At 35.2% G+C, this 12,003-nt stretch overlaps 1 protein-coding gene across 4 annotated transcripts in view; it reads right to left on the bottom strand.

Moving 5' to 3' along the window:
* Positions 1–12,003, bottom strand: part of SECISBP2L (SECIS binding protein 2 like) — a 59,090-nt gene that overhangs the window by 38,728 nt on the left and 8,359 nt on the right. For 2 of the 4 annotated variants that reach the window (XM_036842177.1, XM_036842179.1), the window contains exons 3-7: positions 10,247–10,571; positions 8,531–8,666; positions 4,615–4,844; positions 4,296–4,320; positions 3,840–3,955 (exon numbers count right to left, since the gene is read on the bottom strand). In XM_036842177.1, the coding sequence (XP_036698072.1) occupies positions 3,840–3,955; positions 4,296–4,320; positions 4,615–4,844; positions 8,531–8,666; positions 10,247–10,571 (832 nt within the window). Of the gene's footprint in view, positions 1–3,839; positions 3,956–4,295; positions 4,321–4,575; positions 4,845–8,530; positions 8,667–10,246; positions 10,572–12,003 lie in introns of all 4 variants that reach the window. The other 2 variants (XM_036842175.1, XM_036842178.1) reach the window with 1 other exon arrangement.

Below are 12,003 nucleotides of genomic sequence, written 5' to 3'. Positions count from 1 at the left end.
AAAACTAATAATCAAAACCCCATATTGGGATGAACAGAAGCAAGAGAATAATTCTTAAGTACAACTCTTCATTTCTTTGTACAGTCACTATCACAAACAAATAAATGTAAACCTGCCCTCCAAACAGCATTACAATTATATCAAAATGTAAGCCCTGTTGTAAACCAGACTTAGTATATATGCATTAATGTTGTTACAAACATAAAAACAATTTTTTAAAAAAATAAATGCAACTTGATTCTTGTACTTGGAGACATAAAGTTCCAGGATTAAGTTAAAACCCCCAAACTAATGGTCCCAACAAAGTTCATGAGGACCAAATATGCAAGTATTTCAATTACCTCCTGGAATGAACTAATAACCCCCCCTTTTTTAAAAAAAATTCTTCTAAGAAAAAAAGAGTTTTGTTGCTAGAAAGTGGGCATACAGAACAAAGCAGAAACTATAGCTACAACTACATACTAAGATTCTTAAATGACTAGCACAAAATCAGTATCTAAAGATTCAGGTGTTTATATTCCACTTACATAACAAAAAAGAAAAATACTAGGAATTGACAAATGAGGGATATGTACAAATTTATTTTCAGAAAATTATACAATACTTCTGAAGAACACAAAAAGGTAACTCAAAAATAAGAAGGCAGGGGACTTCCCTGGCGGTCCAGTGGTTAAGACTCCTCGCTTCCAATGCAAGGGGCCTGGGTTCAATCCCTGGTCAGGGAACTAAGATCCTGCAGGCCGCATGGCACGGCCAAAAAATTAAAGAAAAAAGAAAAAATAGGAAGACTTTTTTTTTCTAGAAAGATGCCATATCATAAGGCAATCCATTCTCCTTAAGTTGATAGATTAGTTTAAAAACCAATGGAACAAAACAGAAAATCTAGAAACAAATTTCAATATATATGGAAATTTAACATGTGATAAAGGTGGTTATCTCAAATAGGTGAAGTAATGGACTTGTCAATAGATGGTGCTGGGAGATTTAGGTAGCCACTTGAAAAATACAAAATAGGACCCATATCTCGCAACATCCACCAAGACAAACTCTAAACGGAATAAAGATTTAAATGTAAAAAAACACAAAAGCATAAACACATTGGAGGAAAACAGGCAAATTCCTTTATAAAAATAAACTTCTTAATGCTATTTAAAACAAACTTGTATATGGCAATAATAATAAGCAAAGTCAAAAATAAAAATGAAAATCTAGCAAAATATTTGCAACTCATATTACAGACTACCGGCTCCCAGAAATTAAAAAAATTTGCTAAGAGCTTGATCAAATTGATTTAAAAATGTACAAAAACAGGGAATTCTCTGGTGGCCCAGTGGTTAGGACTCCGCACTTCCACTGCAGGGGGCTTGTGTTCAACCCCTGGTCGGGGAATGAGGCTCCCGCAAGGCACACGGCCCAAGAAAAATAAAAATAAAAATTTCTAAATTAAAAAAAATTTTTTAATGTACAAAAACAGAGAAATAGATCAAGATACAAAAAATGGTCAAAGAATATGACAAGTTCACAGAAAAGTACAAACGGCCCTTAAACATATGGAAAGATACTCAACTACTTTAATACACTATTTCTCCCTCACTGGCACAAATCCAAAATCTTGAAAACACATGATTACCGAGGCTACTTGGAAATAAGCACTCTCCACATTATCGTTGAGAATGTAAAATGGTACAATCTGGTGTTATTTACCGAATAACAGAAATGACTTTATCTTTTCACTCAGCAATACCTAACCTAGGAATTTAGTCTACTGCTATACACACAGATGTCTAATTAGTACTGCAGCACGTCTATTAACAGCAATAGTTTACAAATAATTCAAGTGTCCAATGACAGGACTTCAGAAATTAACAAGGATATATCCATACAACATTAGGAGTTGTTAAAAAAAAAAAAACTCTGGGAAAATACACAGATATAGGGAAGATAAGAAGACAAGTGGAGACAGGGTAAAAATGAGATTGTTCATTGTATAACCTTTTTCATATATTTTATTTTTCAACCTATTCACAAAATAAAGCCATTTTTAAAAACTTAAGTTTTTACATTCTGTCCTTCATTTACAATTAAGGCTACATCACAGTATAGAAAAAATATGCTGTTTCAAATGTTAAAACACTGGTAAAAACATTAAATATCACTGCATTGTACAGTAGTTAAAACAGCATGGTACAGGTGCAAAAATCTGATAAATGGAACAAAAAAGCCCAGAAACAGGACCCAAGACATAAGAAATTAGCAAATGACTAAAAGGGCAGCACAAATCAGAAAAAATAATGGATTACAATGTTACGACAACTGGTTAACTACTGTGAAAATCGACCTCATTATGTTGTACCATGCATCAAAAAAAAAACCTCAGATAAAAAAGTTTTGAAAACATTACCCTGTAAAAAAGAAGCAGAAAATACAAGTGAATATTTACTAGATTTCTAAAAGACTTTTTAAGCCTAAAAACAATCAGAAATTGCAAAGGGGAAAAATATTTTGACTTAAAAGAAAAAAAAGATTCTGCATATCAAAAATCAAGCTACACACTTAAGAAAAGTATAACAAAGCCTCAGAAGTAGAAAAGAAAACACACACATTGTTCAACATCTGGCTCCAGTTCTTTGGAATGAAGGGAGACAAAATAAACAAACGTTTATGCGTTTCTAAAATTGAAAGTTTTGTGTTTTTCACCATTCCACATCAGTTTTGAGGCAGAGATAAAATGTTTTTCTGTATCAGTATTATTTCCTCTCTAGTGGGCTACTGATATCAAAAGTACCAGTAATGAGACTGCAAACTTGGCAGGTCTAGCAGTTACAATTTCAACATAAAATTTCAGTCCTTAACCAAACATTCCGTAGATTTTGTTTATCTAATCTATACGAACAGTTCTTGTTTTAGCTCTTTTGTTTTTAATCAAATAAAGCTAGACTGCCTCACAAGCCTGCCACAAACAACAATGACTCATTTTTGCAATAACCATAGGGAAGAGGGCATTATTCTACTTGTTTTCCCTACAGCCTAATTAACATTAGGGTACGTCTGAAGTACTTCATTTCAGGGAAGCAAAGGCACACTGGCAAGTATTTGGTTTATTCAATCCATTAGTAACTTACTCTTACTTCAGTTCATCCAGATCTATCCATATGGTAACTTTAATTCCTTAACTAGATTTAAGGAATCCAGGAACTATATCTAAAAATTAAAAAGGAAAAACACTGACCAATCAACACCTCCCTGATTTCACAACCAACCAACGCAGGAAGACAATTATTGGAAGTTCGTGGCAGTATATAACTTGCTCTGCTGTACCGCAGCTAGATCTTGCTCTCCAAGACCAGGAAGCTGCCCCGTCTGGCCCCATTATGGCAGAGGCAGCCATCACTATGGTACCGCAACAAGCACCGAGCATGGCTTGTGGTGTTTATAGTCAACTAAAGACACGTGGACAAGGCTGCAGTCCTGAAGTTCAAAGAATCAATATTTAAGGTATTAAAATGCTTTAAATTTTTTTATATGGATAAGAAACAGTCACAGAAGATGAAGCAGGACTGGAGAGTATTCTTTTTTAAAATTATAAAATATACAAATATATTTCTTAAATATAGAAAAGTAGAAAATGGTACAATATACATCCCACCTACATTCAACATCTTGCCATTTTGTTTCATTATTTAAATAATAATTTTATTGGCTAAGCCATTTAAAAGTTACAGATATCATGTTATTTTAAACAACACAATATGTATCGCCAAAAATTAAGGACACTGCCCTTCAAAACCACTATACCATATCTCACACTACTCAAATTTCTCCAACCTAATCCAAATTACCTGTGAATTATTTCTTTGTTCAGCCTGCCTTCCACCTCTAGAAAATGTCTGATTTTTTTCCATCCAAGGTTTTTTCTGAGTTGCCTGGCAAGTTACATTGGACCAATTTACACCACCTGTAATAAATGAGATTTTAAAATATAAAGATGTCAAAACCTTAAGGGCCCCCTAACTTCACGTACTGAAACTCAGTCACTATAAATGTAATACTGAAAAATTTTCCATAAACTTTAAGTGGTATTCCAGTTCTTAGTAATACAAGTTGTCATCTTACAGAATACCTCTAGCTGGAATTTTCTCAATTCCATCAACAAAAGTATACTTTCAAATTAACTTGAATTTCCTTGGAAGATTTCCAATTTTTTTGCAGCATCAGCAAGCTTCATGCTTAAAAACAAAGCTGTGACATGGACAAAGAAGAAAGTATAGCAAAAACACTATGCAGAAAGTAAGTACCTGCACATATAGATGATTCCACATGCTAAAAATAGAAACAAAAAAGACAATTATTTTCCGCTTAAGAGTAAACACCATATACCTTGCAAAACATTTCATAATTCCATCTAGTGTGAAGCATGCTTATTATAATCTTAGAAAAAATACTTCTCCATAAATGAGTATTCTTATATTAATAATAAAACATACAAAATACATTTTTAACCATCCTATTATTATAGGAATTGTTCATGAAAATAGATACTTCAGCTTTAGCAGAGGACACAAAGATAATACTGACACAGATGACTGATGAGGAAATCAAAGTAATGCCACATACACTGATGGTGCTAGAATCAGGATTTCTCAGAGCCCCAGCTGCAGGTTGGTTGTTGCTGTGTTTGGGACTGCAGTAGCCACTATCACTGTCAATGTCAGCTTCACTAGCCCCCTGCTCACTAGAGGATTCAGCAGTAGGGTGGGATGCTCTTCTCCTCCTGCCTTTGGCCTTCCAGACCATCGTGGCAGAGCTCTCTGAGAGAGATTTGTTAGCGATGTCTGATGGGAAATCTGTAAGGCAAGGAAAGTGTGACAACTCTTTTTGAGGACAAGTTGATCAATTCTTGTTACCATTAAAATTGTAAGAAAACAAAGATACCTAACTTTGTAAACAGAGAAAACAGGTGAAAACTTTTGAAAAGAGCATCAAAAGGTAAGCTGTTCCTGAGAAGTTGGTTTATAAAATGTATTTAGTATGAAAAGAGAATATTTGTATAACTAAAATATTTCTATAATTAATATCACAGAATAATTAAAACAAACCACCATTACCCATTTTAGAAAGAGAACATCACCAATCCTTTGAAGTCCACTGCATGCCTCCTCCACCACTGCATTCTCTTTCTCCCTCAGAGGTCACCACTATTCTGAATGGTGTTTACCATTCCTTCACTTTTTAAACTAGATTTACCAAGGATTTTTGTATTCCAAAAACATATATCATGTACTTTTGCAGTTTTAGCTTTATTAAAATGAAATCATACTGTCCATATTCTTCTGTGACTTGCTTCCCCCTGCTGCTACCCCCTCCCTTAAACAGTGATTGGTTTTGAGATTCTGATGCATGTGGCTGTAATTCATTAAGGTCACTGGAATCTAGAATGTCTGTGTATGAATATACCAAAATGCATTTATCCTTTGTACCACTGATGGGACACCTGGGTTGTTTGGGGGTTTTGCTATTAACAACAATACTGCTGTAAACATTCTTATATAGACATATAAATGTGTATGTGTGCACGTGAAGCTTCTCTGAGATAATTACTGCTAGGCCTTAGGAGATACACATAATATTCAACTTTGCTTGGTAATGCCAAATCATTTTCAAAGGTGCTTAGAACAGTTTACACTCTAACAGCAGGATATAAATATCCCCACTGATGCACATATTCACCAAATACTTGACACTGTTCTCTAGGCTATAATTTTTGCCAATAGTTGGGTATAAAAAGATGGCTCATTGTGGGTTTTAATTTGCATTTTTCTGCTTAATAACGAGAGTGAGAATCTTTTCTCATGGTTTTAGCCACTCACGTTTTCCTTTCTGTAAAATACTTGTTAAATTTACTTTTGGATTGTTTGACTTCTGCCTATTTTTCTACTAAGTTGCCTGTTTCTCATTTTTGTATTTCACAAATTGTAATTACAAGACATTAAAAAACCTCTTACAATCTCCTAACCTATCACAAATATTCCTTTTTCCATATACACAATTTTTTCCATATATAATTTTTATACAGAATCAATACAATTTTTGAGTTGCACTGTTTAATATTATGTATATGTTCTTCATTAATTATAATATATGAAGGCCCCATATTATTCCACTGAGTGGATGTCCTGGAGACTTCTTTTGACTTGTTGCCCGTTACTGGACATTGAGAAGTTTTCAGTGTTTTTTTTTTTTTTGCTGCTGCTGCAGTGTACACACCTTTAATCAAACAGTTCCTTTTCTTTCTAGGGGGAGATTCCATTTGGATACATTCACCTGAGTAGGACAACTGGGTCCAAATATTCCTATAGTTCTGCCAAACTGTTTCAGCCCCTTGGCAGCACTGCATTCCAGGGGCCCTGAGCACAAGGTGGGATCATTTTCTTATTGATTCCTATGAATTCTTTATATGTCCTCACACTAATCCTTTGTCAGTTACATGCATGGTAAAAATCTTTTCCAAGATTTGTGCCTTGTTCTTTCACTCACGCTTGATAAACAGAAATTCTTAATTTTAGGAATAGTTCTCTCCGTGCAATCATAAAGATATCTGCCTATATTTTCTACTACATGTGGTTTTCCCATTTAAGCCCTTAATCCATCTGGAATAGATTTGCATGATGTATATGTTAGGGGTCTGTGATGCTATCTTTGTCATTTTCCTTATATGTGTTTCCACACGTATGAGTCTGTTTCTGGGCTCTCTGTTCTGTTTGATTTTCACATACTGAATTTTATATACTATATTTTTGTATAAGCCTATAAAAAATAAAATGGCTTAATAGGTCTTGATATCTAGAGGAAAAGTTATTTTCCAGGGATGTCTTGGCCAGTGCTCCTTTATTTTAGAATTAGTTTGTCAAGTTCCAAAAACATCCCCATTGGAATTTTTTTTTTTAATAAATTTATTTATTTTATTTTTGGCTGTGTTGGGTCTTTGTTGCTGTGTGCAGGCTTTCTCTAGTTGTGGTGAGCAGGGGCTACTCTTCGTTGTAGCGCACAGGCTTCTCACAGCGGTGGCTTCTCTCATTGCGGAGCATGGGCTCTAGGCACGCGGGCTTCAGTAGTTGCGGCGCGAGGGCTCAGAAGTTGCGGCTCGCGGGCTCTAGAGCGCAGGATCAGTAGTTGTGGCACACGGGCTTAGCTGCTCCGCGGCATGTGGGAACTTCCCAGACCAGGGCTCGAACCCATGTCCCCTGCATTGGCAGGTGGATTCCTAACCACTGCACCAGCAGGGAAGCCCACCATAGGAATTTTGAATAGAACTGCATTGAATCTATAGACTAACTTCGGGGAAAATGCCATTTGCAACATCAAATTGTCCTGAATGAGCATGCTATTTATTTTTTTAAATGTCCTAAAATAAAGTTACAGTTTTCTGCATCAATGTCTTATTATCTTTTGTCAGGTTTATGCCAGAAACTGTATTTTTGTTGCTACTGTAAATAATATCTTAAATTTTGTTTGTTGGCAGCACACTGAAATGCAATTAACTTTTGCATATTATTTTATATCTAGCCATGTTACTAAACTCTTAAATACGAGCTTGTGTTCAAGAGTAAAAATTTGTTACAAATTCCTTTAAAATTTTCATTCTACCTACAGTTGATACCAATTAATCCTGATAACTTAAAAACAAACTAAAGAATAAGAATACTGATAGAAGGTATAATCTTCTACTCAAATTATATCTTCATCTTCTCACTTTCTAATTCTTGTGCTTCAGAAGGCTGTCTTTGTGGACACTTAATGAGCAAACCAAAGACGTTAGGATAAATTTTTAAAGCAGTTCCAGGGTTCAAAGCATGTAGAAATGTGTCACTAGAATCCTAAAAAGTGGTAGAGTCCATGGAGTTCCCCGGTGGCCTACTGGTTAGGATTTGGAGCTTTCACTGTGGAGGCCCGGGTTCAATCCCTGGTGGGGGAACCATCCTGCTTGCTTTGCAGCATGGCCGAAATACAAAAAAAAAAAGTGGTAGAGTCCACAATTATAAAGTCAATGCATGACAACAGATGAAAATCAGTGATGTATACAGACATAGAGAACAGACTTGTGGTTGCCAAGGGGAAAGAGGGATGCAGGAGGGATGGATTGGGAGTTTGGGATTAGCAGATGCAAGCTATTATATATACAATGGATAAACAACAAGGTCCTACTGTACAGCACAGGAAACTATATTCAGTATCCTGTGATAAACCATAATGGAAAAGAAAACAAAAAAGGATGTATATGTATATATAACTGAATCACTTTGCTGTACAGCAGAAATTAACACAACATTGTAAATCAACTATACTTCAATAAAATAAATTTTTTTTTTTTGGCCTTGCCATGTAGCATGCGGGATCCCCAACCAGGGATCAAACCCGTGGCCCCTGCAGTGGAAGCGTGCAACCCTAACCACTGCAAGGCCAGGGAATTCCCTCAAAAAAATAAATTTTTTAAAAAACCTATAATGTATATATGTAAGAAATCTTGCCTTACCAGTCTGCTGTGAAGCGTCTACCAGTAGCACAATTTTTGATCGGTTATCAGGACCTGCTGCATTTGTCTCTTTCTGAGTAGCTACATTTTTCACCAGTGGCCTTTTGCTTTTTATGTGCTGTTGTAAAAGCTGTTGCTGATTGAAGTAAAAAAAAAAAAAAAATTAAGATCTTATTCAATGTACTAAACATTATAAAATACACATCCTTTATAATAGATACTTAAATGTAGGCTACAAATTAGTGACTCCCAACCCATGAGGAAACAGGGTTACTGTGTTAGGATTTCATGAAATTATCTGCAGCCAATGATAATAGGGTAAAAAATGTATTATACACACATTTATATACTATTTTCAAATAACCATTAATACTACTATAATAAAATATAAATTCATTTTAATTGTCATTTGAATTTTTAGTTTTCTCAATCAATACCTAATAAACAATAAGAGTATAATCATGTCAAATTAGGGGTTGCAAATTTTTATTTAAAAGGGTAATAAAAAGGATGGTAACTTATCCAAAAGTGAAATTTTAGCAATGAATTACAAAAGAAATTTCTGCTTTAGAGTTTAAAAAGAAAATACTAAAAAGTTGATCCTTTCCTTCATTTTTAAAAATATGGGTATTCATCACTTAATAGCAATTTATACAATAGAGCTCCAAATTTAACTTCTTAGATTCAAGTGCTGGAAATGCACTCTGAGAAATCATGTTACTTCAAACTCTGAAAGTTATATACTATTGTCTTCTTTTCATTCTCAGAAGTCCCAAAAGGATTTCCCTTGATCCAGAATGTTTCCATGAACAAAGACTAAAATGCTTTTCAAAGCAACTTCTGCTGCTTGTCTGTATTTTAATCTGTAAAAAGTATGCCAGAAGATAGCAAAGACTTTCCACCGAAGAGGCTAGGCTAATGGAATTTAGGAAAGCATCAACTCCTTGACAATAACAGTCATAAAATGCATCTAATCCCTCTGCCTTCTATTAGCTCAAAAGTGCTGAAAAGAAACATGGTTTTTCTTCTTATTTGCTTTGATATTATGGCCTCAATAGAAAAGTAACCTTTTAGTTAAGAAACAGTCACCTAGAATTAACCTTAATCCTCCTGTGATTTCAAGGCCTTTGTGTCTTTTTTTTTTTTATTTAGTCAAAGGCTGGTGCTGACAAAAGGTCGTTTCACACATTTATCTTTAATTTTCTTTAGCCCTAGGAGACCTTGTATTCATATAATAAAGCATCCCTTGGATAACAAAGTGCTATTCCTACTAAAAACTGACAGAATAGAAACAATGAAGTTGAAGAAACAAATGTTCTTTTCCATAATATCTCCTGCTTATTTCTGAAGATTGAAATGTCTTGATGTGCATTAGCCACTCAACACTGCTAGCAAAGGATCCAAACTAATCACTTATTAAAATTGGTGTCACTATGCAATTTTTATCACTAAATTAAAATACTTTGGAAATATCTGTGCATTATGCTTATGTAAACTCTCCGAAGGAACTGGAAGATGACTGTAAATCATATCACCATTTAAGAATGAGGAACAAAAGTAATGGAAAAAAATTATTTTACAAATGCTACACTGTTGACTGTTTTTTAAAAGGTAAATTCAGGATTAAAGGCTACTCAATACAAGTAGCAAATTACTTATACTATTACTAACAAGAGAAATATCAAACACAAAAGCCAATCAAATTCAGTCACTTACTTTTGGTACCACTGGTCCTCTATTACTGTTTCTGTTTCGATGACCAGATAACGGGAAGACCTGTCCAAGCTGATTTGGACGCTCAGTGCATTCTGCGGTTATAGTATTGACAGTATTTGCAGCCTGAAAAGTGTTGGAGTAAGGTGCAGGAAAAGGATGATAGAAACCCATAACTTGGGCACATGGTGCTGGCATCAGCTGATAATATGTATACTCTGTAGAAACAGGTGGCTGAGCAGATATAATGGGGTAAGCAAGGTATGGTCCAGCAGGGTTCGGATTAGGCTGTTGCCATCGTATATCATTGTTATATAATGGAAACTGTCTGTAAAACCAAATCAAAAAAGAACAAATCTATTGACATGTATGTCTAAAAGTAATGCTAAAGCAAAATCTCAACGTATTTTAATAAAAGAAAAAACAGTAGCCTCATAATAATTCTGAAAAAGAGATAAAATTAGTTTTATAAATTTCCTTGCTATAATGAGAGATTTTTATGTACATGTAATAACAATTTAATTGACAGTATAAAGGAATTCAACCTGATAGCTTACTGCATTCCAAAATTTAAAAATTTTGGTACGGACCTTTCTTATTTGTAACTCTCCCCTCAACCTCCTCAAGGTATTTCTGCCTAAAAGTTAAAACACCTAAGTTGCTGAATCTGCCACTAAAGGCAGTCCAAAGTTCCCATCCAATGGTAACAACTGTGACAGTCTTCTGCAAAAAGCAGGGTAAGGTGATCATTGTGTAAGGTGATCTTTACAACGGGTGTTAAGATTCTTCCACCTCCCATTCTTTAGCTCAGGTCCACAGCCTCCTACTCCTCTACCATACTCCCCCAACCACCTGGCCAAGTCCGGCTCTTTCCCTGGCTCCCCTCCTTGGCAATGGAAGCAGGCACCAGGTCCAAGGGAAAGAAGAGAAGAAAAAGGCAAGCTTGTTCACTACCATCTTATCTCCAGCATTAGAGTTCTCCTAGTGCAATCCCCTCCTATAAAGCACCAGTTCTTCCTGTCTCAGCAGTTCTCCTTGCAGACAGTTGCTGCTGACAAATGAGGGGGCATAGGGGGCTGGAGTACAGAGCTTTTCCTCACTATTCCATGACAAAGCAAAAGAGAAAAACATTCCCTGCCATAATTCTAAAAATATAATCTGACGGCTGGCTTACTCATGAATTCTCAAAGATTATTTGGTAAGGTAAGAAAAATTAAATTTATCATACTGTACACTTGGCCACTTTGCCAAATACAGAATAGTATTTTTAATCTAGTTTACAAATCACTTCAAACATAATCCAATATAGGTCCAAGATTTTTAATATAATGTTAACTTGACTCAATTGAGAAGACTCCTTTAGCTTCTACTGTTTGCCTAATGCCCAGAACTATTAAGAGTTTTAGACTATTAACTTGAATATTTAATATCTGAGACAGTAATTTAGTGATCTGTTATCTCATACATCCAGAATTTCTCAAAGAATGTGCCTGGGCACACTAGTGTGCCACAATGGTTATAGACGTGTAGAAATATTGATTGCCTTAGCCCTCAGGGGTGGCTGGGCAAAGGCTAGAGTCTAGTCGCCACATCCATTTATCCCAGAGTGCTGGAGAAGTACAATGTTTTGTGTGTGTGATATAACTTGAAAGAGGCTGAAAGTACTTTTATACAGCAATAAAATGAACTACACCAACGAAATGCTAATCATTCAGACATTCTAAGCAGGGTTAGAAAGGCTATCATGACTATCACAAGGT

The sequence above is a fragment of the Balaenoptera musculus genome, chromosome 2 (assembly GCF_009873245.2).
Source record: "Balaenoptera musculus isolate JJ_BM4_2016_0621 chromosome 2, mBalMus1.pri.v3, whole genome shotgun sequence".
In the NCBI taxonomy this organism is placed as follows: domain Eukaryota; kingdom Metazoa; phylum Chordata; class Mammalia; order Artiodactyla; family Balaenopteridae; genus Balaenoptera; species Balaenoptera musculus.
Note: the sequence above shows the minus strand (reverse complement) of the source record. Positions and strands in the feature narration are given on the sequence as shown.